The 21,273-nt window shown below is 44.1% G+C and overlaps 1 protein-coding gene across 2 annotated transcripts in view; it reads left to right on the plus strand.

The window, feature by feature from the left end:
- The window catches only part of IGSF9 (immunoglobulin superfamily member 9), a 466,550-nt gene that overhangs the window by 362,895 nt on the left and 82,382 nt on the right, over positions 1-21,273 (plus strand). For both annotated transcript variants that reach the window (XM_069217763.1, XM_069217765.1), the window contains exon 19: positions 4,445-4,590. In XM_069217763.1, the coding sequence (XP_069073864.1) occupies positions 4,445-4,590 (146 nt within the window). The remainder of the gene's footprint in view (positions 1-4,444; positions 4,591-21,273) is intronic.

A 21,273-nucleotide genomic window follows, 5' to 3' on the forward strand; every position in this document is an offset into this window, starting at 1 on the left:
ATTTATTCTGCTTACTCGGCTCAGTCTTTGGTCCAGGAATCCAACGAGCTTGTTGTGGCAGTTCAGGAGGTTCTAGCGTACTTAAGAGTGTGCAGTAGAGTGTGATCGAGCAGCATGCGAGACTGCTAGCAGACATCTCTTCTGACACTATCCCTTCATCATCTATGTCGATGGGGGCTTTGATTGTAGCCAAGAGGAACCTCTGGCTGAGGCAGTGGAAAGTGGATCCGTGTGAGAAGTCCTCTTTTCTGAAGATTCTATTTGAGAAACATTCTCTTTTTGGGGAAAATTTGAATGTGATGATATCTAAAGAATGCAAAGAACGCAAACACGCTATGCCCTACAGAGGAGGTTCTACTGGTGGTAAAGGTTGGGACAGATCATCTTATGTCATATCCAAAGCATGATTCTTGCTTTTCTTCTTTCAGAATAAGGAGATTCCATACCTGATCATTCTCACCAAAGCACAATGTTCCTAAACAGAAGGGGACCTCAAAGACAGTTAAACTTCATTCAGTTCTCTTCCTGTCAGAGGCAAGATACATCATGTCCTACAGTTCTGGATGGAGGATGTCACGGATCAGTGGTGCCTGAATATTGTTAGCAAGGGGTATGTGATAATTTGCGTAGTGACCTCCAGATACAAGTGTTCTTTGTAACCAGGTACTGGTTGCCAAACCAAAGCAGGTGCCTTTGCTTATTTGGCAATAGAAGAACATTTTCAGTTCTGTGTTCTTACCTTTGGTCTAAAATCTTCTTTAAGGGCCTTCACAAAGGTCCTGGCCCCATTGATTGCCAGTCTTAACTTTGAAGGGGTTCTCGTTCAATCTTACCTAGACAAGCTGCTTGTGCAGTCTTCAGGAAGATCCTAGATGTTAACTCATGTGGAACGGGTCTTTGCAGGTGTTTTAAGGCCACAGGTTCCTAGTCAACTTGGAAAAATATTTCCTGGTTCCATCTCAAGATTTGGTGTTTATCGGAGCCATTTTACAGACTCACATGGGGTTGGTGATGTTGTCAGAAAAAAAACTTTGCAATTTGCATACACAAGTTTGGAATCTGTTAAGGCTCGCAGGACCTAAAGCCTCAGACAGTTTGCAGGTCCAGGGTCACTTGGCAGAAACGTTTTTTCTGGTCCCGTAGACCAGATATCGCCTGCACAAGCTTCCGAAGTAGATTCTGTCCAATTGGTCTCCGATTTCCCACAGTCTATCATTTTGCGTCAGAATGACACAATAGGTTTGGACGGGTTTAGTATGGTGTTGTATTAAGAACATTTGTTGAAGGGAGTTCCTCTGTCACATTTAACCTCTGTCACATTTACCTCCAGTGATTCTGACAACAGCCTCTTCGTTTAGGAGGCCTGGTTGGACACTCAGCGTGTTCAGTGCGTTTGGTCTCTTAAGGAGCACTAAGGTCTTCGAATTGGAGAGAAATGTAAGCCATTTATTTAGCAGTTCTACACTTCAATCCTCTCCTTTTGGCGAAAGCAGTTGTGGTCAGCACCAACTATATGGTAATGTGAAGGTTTACATCAACATGCGGTGGGGTACAGATCTAGGTCTTTGAACTTGATCACTCAGGTTATTTTCGATTGGGCTGAAAAATCCATGATGTCTCTGAGATCTACATTTGGGGGGAATTTGATCCTCTAAACAGGGAAATTCCCTTCTTGCTGAATTTCTGTCTTAACCCTGCTCTGCTGAGCCTCATTGTTCAAGATTGGGATCGTCTGGGCTAAAATCTCTTTGCCTCTCCAGGAAATACCAAGCTTCAGAATTCTGCACAAGGGAGAGGTTGATTGCTCCCCATTGGCCCCGGGCAAATTGGTTTCCTCTTGTGGTGCTTACAAAGAGGGGTCTGGAGTGAACATTGCCGGTAGTACCATCTCCTTCTGGCTTTCCGTTCCTGTCTTGGGGACATTAACAAGGTTGCAGTTGACGGCCTGGAGGTTGGCAAGAAGGTTTCGCTTTGTTAGGGGTTACTAAGGATCTTGTGGTACTCTACAGGCATCACAACATTCCCCTACTCTCCGATCTTACTCTAGACGTTGGAAAGCATTTTCTAATTGGTGTGGGAGGAGGGAATTTGATCCTACTTCAGCCAATCTTTTTTTATCATGCAATTCTTGCAGGATGGATCTTGTTTGGGTTTAACGGTTGCAATACTAAAAGTTCATGGAGAAAAGTGAAGGATTACAAGGGCCTAATGCCTATATTTTTCCAGGGCTTGTTTAATCTCTTTCCTAGGCTTTCCGGTCAATTACCAAGTTGGACTTTTGCCAGTGGTGTTGGATGCCAGCCTCTATTTGAACCTTTGGATCTTGTGGATTTGAAGACTCTAAGTTTCATAAAATGTTTGTGGTGGCATTTGTTTTTTTTTTGTGCCATAGCTCTGCTAGAAGACTAGGTGAAATTGGAGCTTTGCCTTGCAGGTATCCCTTCTGTAAATCTTTTTCAAATAAAGTAGTTTTGGTTCCTGTTCCTTCCTTCCAAGATTAATTCCAGTTTTCATTCCCAGCAGGAGGTAGTCCTTCCAGCATGTTGCCCCTCTCCAACTGCAAATGAGGAGCACAGGTTGCATTGTCTGGATGTAAGAAGGGGTTTTTGCAGAGCGTGGAATTCTTTTAGAAGGGCAAATACTTTGTTTAAGAATTTTTGGCCTGCAAGGAAAGGGGTGAAACTAACAACTTGTACTTTGAGCTGATGGGTATGTTCCTTAATTTCCCTAGCATATGAGGCAAAGGGTGAAGTTCCTCCTCTTGGGGATCAGGAAAGGGCCACGCGTAGCATGGCTACAACAATGGCTGAATTGCACGGGGCGTCGACCATGGAGATTTGTAGAGTGGCTACGTGGGCTACTCCTTCCACCTTTGTCAAGCATTATGGGATTGCCTAATTGGATGTGCTTGATAATGACCTTGGTCACAAAGTACTGACCTCCATGAAGTAATACAGCAGTTTTGCATTTGTCATTATTGAATAAATTGAATTTCTGTGTTTATGCAACTCAGTTGTTCTCTTGCTTGGCTTGTTATGTCTCGTTTGTTCTGAAGGAAAGCGAGGGAGGGACGTGGAGGTGCTGCTCATATTACTCACCAGTAACTCCATTTGTTCCGACGGAAGGCGAGGGTGAAGGACTAGGAGTAATGCAATTACTGGAAAGTAATAGGAGCATGCGTGACTTTTTCTCTTTATATGGAGGAAATTGTTATTTTTTCTTGCCTGGGCTGGGACACAATGTCTCGGGTGCCAGTTCTAAACAAAGAAGCGGAACTGCCAGTTTGACTAGGCACAATCGTTGCTGATTTATGGTGTGGTTCCTTCAATTCGAAACTCTAAATGAAGCAATGAGACTTGTACTTCTAAATGCAAATATATCAAACGACTGAAAAACATACGTACTTGCCAACACGTATTATCAAACTAGTTTGATGCACATACACTTCAAAAATCAGGCACACACCTAAACACACTGAAACACAAAGACATACACTCCCCAACATATGAATTCTTGCATAGAAATAAAAACGTGAACTCGCAGAACGTGTAACTTCAAAAAATACAAAAAGCAGACTGTATAGCACAAATGCAGACTTGCACACCGGGACATGCAGATGCAGGCAAACACAGATACACACAGTCATAGAGACACAGAAACGGATGCATACACAGTCATGAAGACACCAAACAGATACAAGTTCACTGAGAAGTACACATCAATGCACATGTGAACTCCCACATACATATGCCTTCTATCACTGCCTGGTGTGAATGGTTGGAACGACAAACCAGGTCTGCTTCAGTTTTTGTTTCTTCCGGTTTTTTCTAACTCCAACCCTGACCACGTTCCCATAGTCATTCTACTAGCACGTATATGGAAGGCAGTGAAGAGCCCTCTCCATGGCTGGACTGGTCATACAGGGTGCTGCAAAAAACCCTATTGGACTGGGTGTTTCTCTTCAGAACTATGTAAAAAAACAAACAAAAAAAAAACAGTCAAGCCAATAGGGAAAATTGGGACGGGTTGTTTTGATCATTTTTCAAAATATAGAACCTTATTTAGAGTTTGGAGGATAGGATTACTCAGTCACCAACATGATGGATATCCCGTTTGCCATATTACGATTCCATTTTATCCTACTGAAATCATAATAGTAACCTGTCTGCCAAACTCTAAATCAAACCTATAGTTCTTGGGGAAGAAACCCTCCATACCATAGGAGAGCCGCCAGGTCTGATTGCTCAATGAGTGCGGAATTCCAAACAGCTTGTATTTCCAAGTACTTCCCTAGCTGCCTCCTCGTAGGAAAACTACTTATCCCAACTACTCTATTGTGCTTTGTGGTGCTTTGTGATTGGTTGTTTGGTATTATACCTGAAGAATCTGTACGTTTTTTTCTCATCACCTGTTTTGTAATCTAACCTACCATTTTATTCTGTAGGAGGAACACCTCTGTTGATGAGAACTATGAGTGGGACACAGAGTTCACTGTAGAGACTGACATCCTTGACGCACTTCATCAGTACCGCAATGGGCACCCAAAGAGACCGATCTCCACTATTGCAGTGCAGGAGCTCGAGAGGCAAAGTAAGTGTACACATCTATATATACATTTATCATAAATACATTGGTATTTGCATACCACAGACCTTGCTGGGGATCAGTGAAGAGTGGGGGCAAGGAATCACAGTTCTGAGCACCGGAGGGAAAATGTGGGACTCATATGATAATGGGTGACATGCAGCTTGAGTTTCAGATACGGGTTAGGCCACCTAAAGATGTGTGATGGACGTGCCCAGAGAATCCCCACGCCAAGTACATTGGTCCTTATACTTTGAAAATGCCATAAAGGAGTACAACCTTACAATTTTTGGGGGAGGGGTGGGGGAGCTAGATTTGTATAGTGAAAATTCGACCGCAGAGTTTTGGAGCGCTTTACATGAACATCAGTTATATTACACAAGGTCACAGATTTACAGCTCTGGAAATTCACAGTTTCCAGGTGTAGCCATGGGACGCATTTAGAACCATGGATTTCCAGATTTAGCCATGGAAATGTTTATTGATTTTCGTTTTCAGGTCGAGCCTGTGGGTAACGTGCTTAGCGACATATTGTATCTGATAAAAAATCTAAAGAGGGGCTTTTAGCCCGCCCATTATTTACCATTCGTTGGCATCATTATTACTCTTCTTTGCTGCCTTCCAATTAGGTAGGGCTGCAGAGGCGTCACTTCCTGCAACACTTCCGTGTCTTTCTGTGGTACACGGCCCAAGTACAGATTGATAATTATTAATTAGTGTCCATCTGCTGCTCGCGCTGTCCGATTGAGGTACTGTTTATCCTTTCGTTATGGATGCCGAAGGTTTTGGGACACTTTATGGGAACACGAGTAACACAAATTAATTTAAGAAAACATCTTGCCGTTCGTTATAAGGAAAGGTTAACGGAGAGCATTTTTGAGTATCGTGAATTCGACCCAACCCAAAGCAGTCGGAATGTTTTATATGAGCACCAGTTACTTGAACTAATTTAAGAAAAACATTTTGCCGTTCACTAAAACGATCCCAAAATATATATATATATATTTTTAACGATAAAATCATTTTTACAAATAAAAAGTTGGAACTCTCGAAGTTTTACTGCAGTAGGTACTTACCACGACGAGCTACCCTAGCGGCATGTACAGTGCCGAAGTAGCAGCACTGGTAAAAACTGCAGACAGCACGAACCGATCAAAACTTCGACTCATGCTCTGGTGTTTTAGCTCTCTTTCATTCCTCATACACTCTCCTCAAGGCCTGCCCTGATTCCCATTGTCAAGAGTTTATATCCTGTGAGGTGCTCGCAAGCAGAACCTGTGGGTGTGCAAAACATTCACAAGGAGCCCCCTTTCCAGTTACAAGGACTGGAAGCATACCATCATCAAAAGTGGCACGGTAAACACTACTCAGTGCTTCAAAGAAGAACGGGATAACAGACGTTCGACAATCACAGACACGTTTCGCCCTGTTTGGGGAACGTCAGTGTGAGAAGGTTATTATGCACTCAAGGCATAGGAGCTTAAATGAAACAATAGGAGATTGTGAATTTCTCTTACATTTCCTGTTTGGGATAGGGACCACCTCTATTGCAATCCAATAGCGCTATGAGACCCAGCTGGTATTTCCCACCTAAGGTGTGGGGCTTGAAAAATAAAAGGAAATCAGAAAAAGTTTGAATTTTAACCTTTAAAGTCAACGTTGCTACAGAAGATATGAGTACTAAACCTGCAACAGTCAGCGCTACAGAGACCAGTCACGCAATTCAGTCCAAGGAGGCTGATTGCCCATTCTTGGGTGCATATTGTGACCATGGGCACAAACTCTTGCTCGAAACCAGCATGTTCCTCTAAGAGAAAGTATGCCAAATGTACCAATGTCCTCACCTAAATTATTAGGACAGTTGTTGTTTTGCTATTTTTGTCAAACGTACAGCACGCACTCTTTTGAGCCCAGCGTTGAGTTGGCACTATATAACTGTTCACAATACAATAAGAAAAAAAAACACTGACATGCACTAGATATATCATTTTGGGGGAGAAAAAAGACTAAATATTCATAGCCTGAGGTTTTCGCACAGCTTGCCCTGCTCGCCATGACTTTCTCTATTGCAAAAATCTCTTCATTGAGTTTCTGGTCTCTCAGAGCTACAGTTCCTCAAAGTGCTCCGAGAGAGTTAGAAGCTGGCATCGACCTAGGCACGATATCGAGCCCTCTCCTCTTCACCCTCTCTCCCCTTCACCCCCTCTCCCCAACCTCCCTCCAAAAAATCTCAGACTATAGCTGTTTGCATTATAGGTACTCCAGTGGAAGTACATGCAAGAATTAAAAGGGTGTATGCAGGTAAGATGTTCTGCATAAACAAAGGTTTTGTGAAACAATTTGGCCGCACAAAACCTACCTTCTACAGGATTTTTCTCCTGGTTTTTGCAGCCATCAGTTCCTCACACGGGTAATATTTATCAAGATTTTAATAAAAAAGAGTTTGAAAATGCCAACTTCACAGCTGTTCATTAGGGGGCTTGCGCGAAGCATGTAGCTGGCATCTAAGGTGCTTTCCCTGAAATCTTCTGCCACAGTCAGCTGATGTGAGGCTTAAACTCTGATCATGTATTACAGATGGGTGAATTCAGAGCATTCGGTGTGTCTGCAGTCATGTTGTTTGGCGATGAAAATTAGCAGTCCCTCAACTGTGCTACATTTCTCAAACTGCAAGTGGTAGCAGACACAGCTCAAAGGGAGTGAGGCGTGCTTCTCCCAGTGCTAGACTCATCCAAGGGCCTTACTGACCTATTTGAGGACATGGATGAAGGACTCCGTGGACTCTGAAACCGCTAGACTTGGGTTCCAGTCCCAAATGAGGCCTTTCACTTGACTTAAAATCCTGTTATCCTGGGATGATCACTAAATCTCCAGGAGCCTGGTATATGGGGAATGCATCATAATTGTGTGATTTAAAAATGCGTACACGGCAACTTAACGTTCACAATTGTGTAGCGTTTCCCAAGCCTCCAGTGATGTGCAGCACGAACCAAGGCAGAATATCACTGCTTACAGTCAAGGTAAAATGATCGTGCCAGGACCTTCCCAGCCGCAGACTCGGCCATAGGATCTTTACCTTAGCCCCTCAGTTCTCTGTTTGAATTTTAAGCTCTTGGAAAACCTCTGCCATAAACACCGCAGTGGGACTCACCCGACAATCTTCTGCAGCTGCCCTCCTGTTTATCAACACCTCCGAGAGATGATTTTAAATTACTCGGTTATGCATCCGTAGTGCAGCACCAAAATATCCAAGATCCAGGCTCTCTCATCCAAGGCGCTATGCTCAACTGATGGTGCAAGGGGCTGTGAGTGCTGATCGGGGACCATAGTCACTACAGATTCCCAAAAACCACCTTCCCTCGCATGCTTCATGTAGTAATTCTTGTACTCCAAAGGTATGGACCAACCACAAGCCACTGAACAGGTATTCATTGCCACAGAATTGGTTACCAGACTTCCAGGGGTGTGGCCGCGGGCGAGGCTGATGTTTCAGGAAACCTACGGAGTAGGCTGGAATATCCACTTCACCAGCAAGTTAAAAATACGAAATGCCATCAGAGGTCTGTATAAACATGGAAAATAGCAGGTAAAGCTATTAAAGTTGCAGGCCACCAGTAGATGAATTAACAAGCATTGGCAAAGCCAAAAGGTAATTCCTTGGCAAGCTTGGTCCAAGGACTGTTTTTTATTGAAAACATATGCCACAATAATAACAAGGAAAAAAGTTACCAAGAAAACATGACCACCATATACTTCCATTACAAGTGAGAAGTTTTAAATATGTCCACTGATGTGGCTGTTGTACTAAGTCTTTCAGTTGTGCCATGCGCTCTGTTATTATTATTATCATCATTATTTGTATTATTGTTATTATTACTCATTGTTATTTCAAGAGATAAGAAAAAATTTAGACGTAACTAAGCACTCAAATCACAGACAATTATAATGTTAGTGTTGCACACTTTATACAGCAACTTTAATAAGCATTGCCAAAACCTGTAGGTCTCGCGTATGCAAGACCTATAAGCTTTGTGTTTTTTAGAAATGTTGTACATCAGTGCAGCTGTTGTCTAGCATGGCTAAAAGTTAAAAAAAAAAAATAAAAAAAAAAAAAAAAAAAAACTGGAGTGACGCACTCAGTGCTGGACAGTAAACAGCACCTTTTTTTGCGTTTAATCATGCTGCACACCGCCATGCTGCTGTACAACATGGCACCGAAAATATTGACAGAGCCAAATAGCTCTACTGTTTAGCTTTTCATTGTTTAAGTCATGTAGTACAGCAGTCTAGCTGCTATGCAGCATCGTTGAAAGTAAAACAAAAACGAGTATGACGTGACTAGCATTGACTGTGTCATAGCACTTTTTAAATACATTTTACAGCATGCTGCACAGCAAGTGGTTAATTTACAACATGGCTAAAAAACATTGACAAAGCCCTAGGCGAGACCTATTGGATTTGCCAATACTTGTTTCAGTTTAGGCTCATAAATGAAGCTCTTTGCTGAGTAAATAGGATTGTTTATGAAGCCATGTAAATCAAAGGATTGTGAGATACGGAATGTGGGGCAGGCCACACAAATACGGAGCATTTTGCCCAAAATAGAGTGTAAGTTGAAGTGTGTGGCCTGAGTTACAGGTACAGCTAATTATATTGGAGGACATTGGGCCTAAGCTCACCAGGCGGAATAGATCCTTAACATATTTTGGAAAGGGGAGCTATGGGATGAGCTAAATATGTGGAATAAGCCAAACATTTGTGTTGTCACCTTCATGTGTGAGAAAGGTGAGTGAGGTGTTCGTTATGTGACCTAATGATTCGAGGAAGAGGTGTCTGCAGCAGCCACGTAGTCACAAAAGACTGCCACGTCTAGAGAAGTCCAGGTGGAGTGTTACGCTCTACCATCATTGTTCTTTAAGTCTTAGATCGGAACGCTTTGCACAGAAACGGCTGTTGCAAACAATTCTCCTCAGTCTGCATTCAATTAGCAAATGATGTAGTAAACCCTATCACCAAGACTTGATTCCAGTGTTATTTTTTAATTTAATTGATTAGAAAAATCATTCTTGCTATAACACAACACTTCCCTTGTTGTTTTCGTCAACATTTACCACCTCCATCGTGTGTTTTTATACATGTCACATTATATACGATTGATATAGTCAAAACCTTATTAAAACAGCTCATGTCTCAACAAAAAGCCATATTACCGCTTTTCAGTTATTAATATTGACCTTTCCTTTTCTATAATAATGCCCCTCTCACAGAACCAGACGTCCCTTTTACTTAACTTTCACATCAAAGCTTAGCATTAATTCCGATAATTTTAATTTTGAATAACTGTTGGAAATCTTTATACTCTATCTTTATTTGTCTAGCAATTAATTGTATTATTATGCAAACCGAGCCTTGATCCAGTGGACGAGTGTCAGGTGAGCCTGTGGAGCAAAGGGGCACTTTACAAAATTAGCAATTAACATATTGTCTCCTTTGTGTCTTTATCCTATTTGAGTAATTTCTTATCTCATGTTGTGTAGTGAGAGAATCATTTGTGGTCACTGGTGGTTTTATGGTACAAATGAACGCCTAGGCACTTATAGTAGATATTGGAGAGGGCTGGGGCTTGACCCAAGACACAGAACCTCCACAGCTAGGCTCCACATGGGAATCGAGGGATGGTAGCTAAGGTACAGAAAAAAATAGTAATGTCAGAGAAGGGAAAAATAAAAATGAAAGATAGTAGGAGAGCTACTATTCCTCATTATTCTGACTGTCTAAAGTAAAGTGGTAATAGAGGACTTGAAGTTTGAATTTACATTTTAAATCCTTCTTCATATAAAGGTTGCATAAAGTAATCATACACAAGTCTTCACTACGTATCTAGGTCAACTCAGAAGAACTGTGCAACACCATTGAACACCACTTCCTGGTCCACACAAATCACAACTCCTCCATCCACCGCACCCTGGTCTACAGACCACCGACCCCGTCAACATTCATCGACGACATCACCACCCACCATGCCCTGGCATCCAATGACTTCCTCCTTCTGGGCGACCTGAATTTCCACCTCGAGGACCGCAGTGATCCAAACACTAGAGCTCCTCTCGATAACCTCGCCACCCTCAGACTCAGACAGCTGACCACCGTGCCCATGCACATTGCAGGACACACACTGGACCCCATCTTCACCTCAAGCAAACGGATTACCATTGAGACTATCTCCACCCCAGAATGGACCGACCACCGCTGCCTACCCTTCACCATCACTGCACGCAGTAGCCTCATCTGCACCCCCAGGACATCCCACAGAAAAAGGAACAAAATAACCAACGAGCAACTCTCCAAAACCCTTCCACCTCCCTCCGATGATGCCAACACCTCAGTGCGCAATCTCAAAGCATGGATCACCGAATGCTCTGACATTTTAGCCCCCCTCCATCTGACATCTGCCAAGCGCATACCAAAAAAAGCCAGCTGGTTCACCACCGAACTCCAAGAATCCAAACGCACCTGCAGGTGCCTAGAGAAACAATGGAGGAACAGCCAAAATGGCAAAGACCTCTGCTCCTTCAGAGCCGCAACCACCATCCACCACTGACGTATCAAGAACTCAAGAAAGAACGCACTCCGGGAACAAATCAACTACTCCACACACCACGAAGGAACTCATAAAAGAGTTCACAGATCTCCCCTCCGAAGCCACTAGCATCCCACCGTCACAAGACCTCTGCGACAAACTCGCCACCTTCTTCCACTGCAAGCTCCAAGACATCTGCGACAGCTTCTGCCCGGAAAACCAACCCAGCACCAGAACCTACAACTACCACCCCTCCCTTTCCCCCCAGAACCCTCCCAGACCATCCACAGCTGGTCCACACTCACCACAGAAGAAACAGAATGCATCATGAACTGCACCCACTCCGGAGCTCCAATGGGCCCTTTCCCGCATCACATGTACTTCAGAGCCAGCATATCCATCACCCCGCGCTCCGGAACACGATAAACCGCACCGTCAACACTGGCATCTTCCCCGAGCACTGGAAACGTGCCAAAGTACGCCCCTTCTGAAGAAACCCTCGCCGTCCCATCAGCACTAAAGAACTTCTGGCCCATCTTGCTGCTACCCCACCCGGCCAAAGTACTGGAGAAAACCATCAACCCACAACTGCGAAATTTCATCGAAGTCAACAACTCTCTGGACAGTTCCCTGGGTTCTGCAGCAACCACAGCACGAGGACAGCGCTTCTTGCAGCCACCCATGACTTCCGATCACTTCTAGACCATGGCGACACCGCAGCACTCATACTCCTCAACTTATCAGCGGCCTTCGACATTGTCTCCCACAGAACACTATGCACCAGACTCCACGACATAGGAATCTGCCGAACAGCCCTGAAATTGATCCACTCCATCCTCTCCAGAAGGACTCAGTGCTTCAGGCCCCTTTACTACAAATCTAAACCCACAGGAGTCAGCTGCGGAGTTCCCCAAGGAGCCTCTCTGAGTCCAACTCTTTTCAACATATACATGACCCACTCGCAGCCATTGTCAATAGCCACAGAATGGACATTGTGTCATACGCCGATGACATGCAACTTATCATTTCACTCACCGAAGACCCGGACACGGCCAAAAGAAATTTCCACTCTGGAATGGAAGCCGTTGCCATCTGGATGAGAGAAAGCTTCCTCAAGCTTAAGTCTGACAAGACAGAGCTCATCATTTTCGGAAACGCCATCTCAGCATGGGACTCCAGGTGGTCCACATCTCTCAGCACCCCGCCTTCACCGACTGAGCACACCCGCAGCCTAGGCATCATCCTCGACTCATCCCTAATTATGGCCCAAGAGGTAAACTCAGTCACCTCCTCCTGCTGGCACACCCTCCCCAAACTCTGGAAAATTTTCAAATGGATCCCAGCAGACTGCCGCAGGACAGTCACCCATGCCTTAGTCACAAGCTAGCTTGACTACGGCAACGCCCTCTGCGCCGGCTCCACAACGAGAAACATCAAAAAGCTGCAACTCATCCAGAACGCCGCCACCAGACTTGTCCTTAACCTCCCAGGCCAAGAACATATCTCCCAGCACCTGAAGACCCTCCACTGGCTGCCGATAGAAAAACAAATCACCTTCAAGCTACTCACCCACAAGTACAGAGCCATACATAACATCGGACTAGCCTCCTACCTGGACCACCGTGTCTCCTTCAACACCCTGCCAGATCCTGCCCCTCCACTCAACTGGCTTTGGCCATTTTCCCTCGCATTTGGAAAACCACCACCGGAGGACGATCCTTCACCTACATCGGAGCAAAGAGCTGGAACAACCTACTCCTAAACCTCAGTCAAAGCCCATCGCTCACCATCTTAAGGAAGAACCCCAAGATGTGGCTGTTCGGATGAGGCTCCACCCCCCAACCCACCCAGCACCTTGAGACTCTCACGGGTGAGTAGCTGCGCTCCACAAAAACTGATTGATTGATTGATTGATTAAATGTGGCATAACTCAACAAAACAATATGGATAGTTAAATCTAGAGGTAGATATTGTAGAAGATGAGGGTTGAGGGAGGAAACAATACACACACAAAAATATATATCTCATTTTATTGGTATCTTATTACATGGAGAAATGCAATTGTGAGGGAATTGAGGGTACAGGTAGAGGAAAAACTTTGACATTTGAGAGGTACCCAGAGATTGTATGTTCATTTGAAAGCATGATAGGAGATCAGGAGGGTGTTCCATTGTGGGGCCCTGTCATGCTACAGAAACCAATCAGGATGATGCACTTTTCAGTGTTGTAGTAGTAGTAGTAGTAGTAGTTGTAACAAGAAGGTATGATTTGACCAATCACATTTTGAGTAACAAAATATGTAGGTGGAGCTTGTGAGAAATAGATGACTGCACCTAAGTATTCCACTTCTTGGATAGAAGGCACTGAGTGCAGAATTCTAATGGACTACATGACCTGAGTTTTTTGCATTTGGAAAGAAGAATGTGGTATCACATTGTCCTAGAGAGGTTCAACCTCTCTGGCATTGGTCAGCAATGACCAAATAGACTTTGTGAGTAAGGACAAGGTAGCAAGTCACATATGGAATTAGACACAAGGAAGTCACCCCGAACTTCCAAGGGTGGGACATTCCCTACATGGACCTCTTCACAATGCCACCAAATTCCAGATACTCACTCTTGACCAGCAGATAGCATTATCCAAGGAGTCTGGGTGGAAAGCAGTTTCTATTTTGTGGTGCGGGATGTTTGCCTAGGCTTTTCCTGTCATGCCTTGGATTCCATAGTTCCTCAGAGAGTTCAAAACGTATTCTGGTAGTTCCGACATAGTCCAGTCATCACTGGTTCACAGGCCTGTGAAATATGCTGATGAATGCACTCTTCCTCTTAGTGTAGTCTCTGACAAATACTGCTGCAAATTCATTCTCCCTTCATTTACAACCTGTCCCACTTACAGACATTGGTATGCTACATTGAAACAGCATTCCTGTCTGGATGTTAGCACAAACTGCAATGGTGGAACAAGAACAACTTGTTAATGGGCAGGTTGTTTCTCAACCTACATCCTCTGTTGACTTTCACATCAGGGGCACTTACTACACCCCACCCTCAAGGCGCTGAACCTTGTGATTTGGTGCTTGAGGTGTTAAAGGCTGAATACCTATTATTCAGGCATGTAATGCAGCGACATGGAAGTGATTTTGACACTTCTTTAACAGTTTTCACATACAGTCCATAGCAGTTAGAGTACAAAGTATTATTTCCTGCTTGTTGCACCTTTCAGAAATCATTTCTTGTCTACTCCTTAAATGGATACGCTGAGCTGCAACATCTCTGTTTCTCAAAAGCAAAGAACACCAGTCAGTACTTAAAACTCCTGCTAATAAAGCCTTTTTTGAATGTCTTAAAATAATATTCCCTCCTAATCTGCTGCCAATCCCTTCTTGAAACCCTAATATTAGCTTGCAGGACCTCTATTAAAGTTCCTCCATTCATATCCTCTGCAATTTTTCTCGTGGTGAGTAGTTTTCTTTCTTAACCTTCATAAATATTTTGCATCTCCTCATACATACCAGCCTTAGGTGAAAAACATGATCCAAGTTGGAGACTGGGTCCTGGTAGGTAACTGTTTTCAGGGGAGGTGTCATGAGACACTTCTAAACTGAAAAAATGTAGAAGCTCAACAATAGAGGACAGGAGAGTGCACAGTACGTGAATCTAAAGGCCCACTAGCTGTAATCTTGGTATCTTTCACACATGTTTTAAGTGAGTAGATAATTTGGGCTAACCATGGTTGAACCTCTGTGGTGTGAACATGAATAAATGGAATTTAAACCAAATGTGTTCTGTTGGAAGTCATTGAACTGTCATTAGTAGTAGATGGGATTTACAGTGTGAATGTTGTTTATGGATCTGGGTAAAGTATGCAGAGATGGTGTGTCGAATTGTTCAATTTGACGATTATACAACAGGACGGTAGTATCAATAGTCATATCTGTCAATATTTGCTGGTCCGATAGGAGAGGGTAAAAAATGGAAGGAAAGTGCAGAATTGTGCCACACATGAGGATAAAGTAGAGAAAGAGAGAGCGAGAGACTGCCTGTGAGCATGTTGGAGTAGGATGTGTTTCAGTCAGACTGGTCAGGACTGAGCTAGTATATATTGTACCTTTTAGTTCTGGAATCCCAACACATTTTTTAGGAGAAGAAAGAGAGATGTCAAGATTCTTGAAGGAAGATCCCAAGACCCTAGGAGTCCAGTAAATAATCTGAATATGTGCAAAAAATGGTGCGATAAGAGTAGCAATGTTGCGTACCTGTGGTAAGAAGGGGAGTAGAGTGCAGATGAAGGTAAAATAGAAAGTGGTCCCATATGGAGAAGGCCAACCCTGTCCATGGGCATAGTTCTATTTCACACAGCACGTCCACTGGCACCAGTGCCCTGGTTGTGAAGGGCCTTTTCATATTATGGCTATTTTGTACTACTCGCCTAAGTGAACCTGGAGAGGATTGCCCATGCTTGCATTTAACCGTTGATACCCTTAGTAATTTCTCTGGGCTCAATGAGAGTTTCTGGGGTTTCTGTGAAGGTATAGAGGAGGAAAGAGGATCAAAGTGTCTCATAATAAACAATGTCTTATTACAGACTGATAGGGTGTTCCACAGATATATGGCATAATGTAGACCTGCTGTACATTATAAGGATATTACATGTCACAGAGGAGTTCTTTGACCATTTTATTCCTTACAATACATAGTCACACAGTATATTTTGTTTAAACTGCAGCTGTAATGATAGTCCAGGATCTATCTTTCACCCTTACAGCTGGTTCTGAGAGCAGGCATTATGATGTCACAAATCTCCTGTAATAGCAATATAGCAAAGCAGCTAAGTCACTTCATTATTACAGGTGACTAGAGGTTTCTCAAGTATCCTGTAACCAGGAAATTAGAGAAGGGCTGTTATGTAGGCATAGCAGACCCACATGCATTAGAAAGTGGTACAGCGTGGTAGATGTATGCCCAAGCAGGGAGGTGAGATCATTCAGGTTGCATTTTCATAATATGTCCGAACACGAATAGGTGGGTCTACTAGTGCAGTGGTCATTGTAAATGCATGGGGCACAGAAAAGAAGGGGAGATAGTCCAATAATGCATTGTAATGTAATGCACAGGCGAAGGATGATATTCCACAGAGGACGGAAGCTCTCCTCCTTCCATTGTCTAACATTGTTTACTGACTGTGCAGGAGATGGTGTGATGCAACAACTCAAATGTGTCCTGTAATACCCAGTTGTTCTAGCTGCCTATCCCTGGAAAATATTTCCCACATGTCAATATAAAGGAAAATCAAATAATACGTAAAGAGGTCATTTAATAAAATCAACTCAATTCTTGTTAGCCAATCCTGTTTACAAGCTGTTCTTTCCTCTTTGCTTGGTACTGTACAGCATTATAATTTTCTTGCTCTTGGGTTCTAACCTGTCAGTTGAGAGATCTGTAGAAATCCTAGTGAAGAGTAGCCTTTGAACTGAGATATGCAGGGACAGTGTACCACTCCACCCTTGAACTGCCAACCCAATAAACTCCCTGTGGATTCCACATTAAGTGACTAAGTGGCCTCCCTTAAAATCTGTGTACTTTTACATATGCTTCAAGGTAAACTGTAATTCAATTCCCAGAATTTGGCCCTCATTACGACTTCGGTGGTCATTTACAAAGACCGCAGAAGCCGCTGCAGTCAACAGACTGCCAGTGCTGGCGGTCTGCTGACCGCATATTTGGAGTTCTGTGGGGACTTCTGCCCATTTATGGGCGGAAGTCGGGCTCCATTGGCCTGGCCAACAGAGTTGAAGAGGCGCGTGCATCACCAGCACCGCCACGTCAGCAAGACTCCGCCTGCCACATTTCGAGATCTAATACGGCTTGGAGGAGACTAACCTGCGTGGTGGTGCTGGCGGTGCAAAACCACCTTGATCCATCCCCTCCCGGACGACCAGCTCACCGGAAAAGGTAATGTGATTGTCTGAAAGAGGGGGAGGCGGAGGGGTGGGGAGTAGTGAGCGAGTGGGGGTGTCTGGATGTATGCGTGCAGTTGAGGGGGGGTTCTACATGTATGCAGAGGTGAGGGGGTGCCATGGTGTGAGTGAGGAGGTGTGTGTTTTGGTATGCATGCGAGTGGGGTTGCATGTGTGCAAGTCTGCGAGTGGGTGCGGGGGTGAATGTATGCATATGCAGAGGGGGTGTGTGTGTGAATGCATGCGTATGCGGAGGGGTGTGTGTGTGAATGTATGCGTTCGTGAAGGGGTGGGGATGTGGATGATTGCGGAGGGGGGCGAGGGTGTGGATGATTGCGGAGGGGGGTTAGGGTGTGAATGTTTGCAGAGGGGGGTGTGGGTGATTGTGGAGGGGGTTGGAGGTGTGAATGTTTGCGGTGGGGGGGTGGTGGTGTGGATGATTGCAGAGGGGGTGAGGGTGCGAATGTTTGTGGAAGGGGTAGGGGTGTGGATGATTGCGAAGGGGGGTGGAGGGCTGAATGTTTGCGGAGGGGGTGCAGGTGTGGATGATTGCGGAGGGGGTGGAGGTGTGGATGATTGCGGAGGGGTGGAGGTGTGGATGATTGTGGATGGGGTGTGAATGTTTGCGGAGGGGGGTGGGGGTGTGGATGATTGCAGAGGGTGTGGAGGTGTGAATGTTTGCAGCGGGTGGGGGTGTGGAGAATTGCAGAGGGGGTGGGGGTGTGAATGTTTGCGGAGGGGTTAGGGTGTGAATGTTTGCAGAGGGGGTGGGGGTGTGGATGATTGCAGAGGGTGGGTGGGGGTGTGAATGTTTGCAGAGGGTGGGCGGGGGTGTGAATGATTGCCGAGGGGGGTGGGGGTGCCGATGTTTGCAGAGGGGGGTGGATGATTGCTGAGTGGGGTGGGGATGTGAATGTTTGCAGAGAGGGGTGCGTATGTGTGAGTGGGGGTGTGTGTATGTAAGTGTGAGAGCGGGTGGGGGAGTTAGAATGGATATGTACGGTGGGGGGTGTTTGTAAGTGTGTGGACGGGGGAGGGGGTGTCTGCATGTTTGTGGATGTGTGGTGCTGCATGTTCCGGAGATAGGAATAGGGATTCCTGTCGCCGGGTGCATTACCGTCAGGTTTTCGTAGCAGGGTGACCACCACGGAAAGCCTGGCGATCTGCAGCCTTATAATCTGTCCAGCAAGCAGAAGCCTGCCGCCGGGCTGGAGAAGCTCACCGAAGGCCGCGCCGGAGCAACCGCACCGGCGGGCCACCCGGCGTTGTGGCAGTTTGGCTTCTGCCAAACCCCACAGCTTGTAATGTGGTGGTCTCTACCGCCGGGTCCGCAGAGGTACGACCACCACGGCGAAGCTGTCAGTCTAATGACCGCCAGGCTCATAATGAGGGCCATACTTCTGTCTACAGTATTAAATATACTACCAAGCCAAATTAAATCCTGATTCCCTTTGTCTTGCATCTTTTATAGCACTATTTGGTGCTTTCCAATTTTGCTGCATGCTGTTCAGGTTAGCTTCTGCAACTGCAGTTTTCCAACGCATTATCCAGTGTGTCTTAGAAACATTCCAGATGTTATGTGTTTCCAAGATGATATTTTAATCTTTGAAAGAGATGAAGAATGTCATGATGTTGCACTAATGGAAGTTTTGTGCAAACACAAAAAAGCAGTTCTCACCATAAAAAAGAGAAGTGTCCAATAGAGGTAGGGTTAGTTTCTTACTTAGAACATATCCTGTTCACGGATGGTATGAAACCCATCCTCATCAACTCATTAAAAAGACTTTATTTCGGTCAATTTTGGCCATAAAAACACATTTGGTAAAAAGATAAAATTATTTACAGATATACAGAAACAATTCAGCTGCTATGTACAAGAAAGATTCATAGCTATTGGAGCTTCATTATTCAAGATCAAATCTAAAAACAGTTCTCATCAGACTCCCAAAAATATAATTACTACATTAATAATTTAACATCAATATATCAAAATAATATCCAATGCATAATGTCAAATAAAAACACCAACCTCATACATTAAAACAAGTTATGAAGTTTAATAGCAGATTTTAAAAAATAACCAACCGTAATACATGCTTCCTCTGTGCATAAAGACTGCAACTCAGTGCTGCTCTACATTTTTTGATCTGTAACTTCTTTAAAATTGGAATCAAAAGAACACATGTGAAATGTTTATATTTACAAAAAAATACAAAATGGAACAAAGTTTGGTGGGCGGTTTCAATAGAAGGACAACAGCATATACTAGAAACATTGTACTGGCCAAGGTGAAAGCAATATTTCACCTAATTGACCCCAAAAGAAACCTGATGAGTAACATTCTTTTCCAGGGATGATTTATCCCTTACAGGTGTGGCTCCAGCCAAGGGCTTGTTTGGATCAATGCATAATCCTTAAAGGAGTGCTTTCTAGACTAATTCAATTCCTTTGACCTCATCCTGTTCATCAACAAATTAATCTTTACCCTCCTTCCTAAGGGATCTTGGGTTTAAAAAAAGATTGAGTCTACCCAGTTTCAGAAAATGTGTCTGGATGTATTTGAGCCAGGGTATCGTGGGACAAAGAGCACACGCCATGCAGTCCTCAATAATATCTGTATTAAGTCTGGCCTGGTCATTACACCAAATAGAGCACCAAAGAAACTAAAGTGCCAATTTCATATAATCTTCTACATAATCCCATAATCAAGGCCTAATTCTTCATGCACCATAAAATTGTGATTAGTTGATGGGACCCCCCAACATTTTTATAAGCACCCTGTTTTCTTCAGTCTACAGAATTTTAACATTACAATTGCCCCATACGCCTGTATCAGAATGGAGATACAGCTGTATTTGTAAATTTCAACAATTCAACAAGCTGGCGAAAGGGCTTATTCCCTATAGTTGAAGAAAAACCAAAGAAGGAGCAAACAGCTTGTGAGAAGCAAACACTTCTACTCAAAAGGCAAGGATTGTTTTGCTCAAATGTTATGCTCAGATGAAGGATACAGTTTAAACTCTCCAAAAGTTTCCCCTTAATTGTAAGAGTGCGAGTTTTCATGTTTTTTGAGCCACAAACGTTTTAGACCTGTTGGTCTCTAGATTCAGCATAAAGGAGCGCAGGCAGTGGCCTGCTTTTCACTACTGGCACATGCTTTCCAACTTCCTGAAGGACGGTCTCTAGTTTGTTGATGTGCTATAAGAAAAGAATAAGAACCAGGACACCCATCCTGACGGACTCCACTTTTGACTGAACAAGTCAGTGCTCTCTCCGTTATCCTCAAACCTCACCAAGGTGTAAAGATCTAAATGCAACGCCAGTGGAAGTGCACCAGCCCCTCCTTAAGCCCAGTGGAAGTCAGCGGTTCCCAAAGCTTTGATCTATTCATGCTGTTAAATGCAGTAGAGTGGTCCATAAATGCAGGAGTAATAGATCTGTGCATGACCAATTTTTACTTGCTAACAAGAAGATGCAGGTTAAGACATTGTTCTGCCGTCCCTATTCCTGATCAAAAACCATACTGCACCTCAGATAAGTTACCAACCTATCCAAAATAATTTGTCCCAATAATTTAACCGAGTAGTCCAACAGATAAATAGGGCAATAACAGGATGGATCCTCCTGGATCCACCGGCACAATAATCAGTGTCTTCCAGGACTTAGGAAAAACAGCCATACAAGAGTGATTAAACAAATTAGTGAGAAGGGGTGCCCATATTTCAACATTGCCCTTATAAAGGTCCATCGGGACACCATCTGGGCCAGGTGCTTTATTGAGTGGACTTATCACAATGGCAGTTGTTACTTCTTCCAAGATGAAGGAAACATTAATAGGAAAGAGGTGTGGGTAAGCATCAGCCTCTGCTGACTCAGTATCCAATGAACAATATATGCTATGGAAGTGACTTACCCATGCTTCCAGGGCAGTGTTACAATTCAGCACAGACTTGGGTAGCAGGCAGGGAATGGTTGTTAACAATATTCCAAATCATCCTAGTATCTTTGGTTGCACAAGCACGGGCCACATTTTCCCAGCACTCCGTCCTCACTTAAGCTTTCCTTATTGCGAAAGACTGTTTATACTCCTTCCTGCAAGTTGCATTTTCATTCATATTCCTTGGGGATTTGCTTAAAGCTTGATGCAACTTTC

The sequence above is a fragment of the Pleurodeles waltl genome, chromosome 12 (assembly GCF_031143425.1).
Source record: "Pleurodeles waltl isolate 20211129_DDA chromosome 12, aPleWal1.hap1.20221129, whole genome shotgun sequence".
Lineage (NCBI taxonomy): Eukaryota > Metazoa > Chordata > Amphibia > Caudata > Salamandridae > Pleurodeles > Pleurodeles waltl.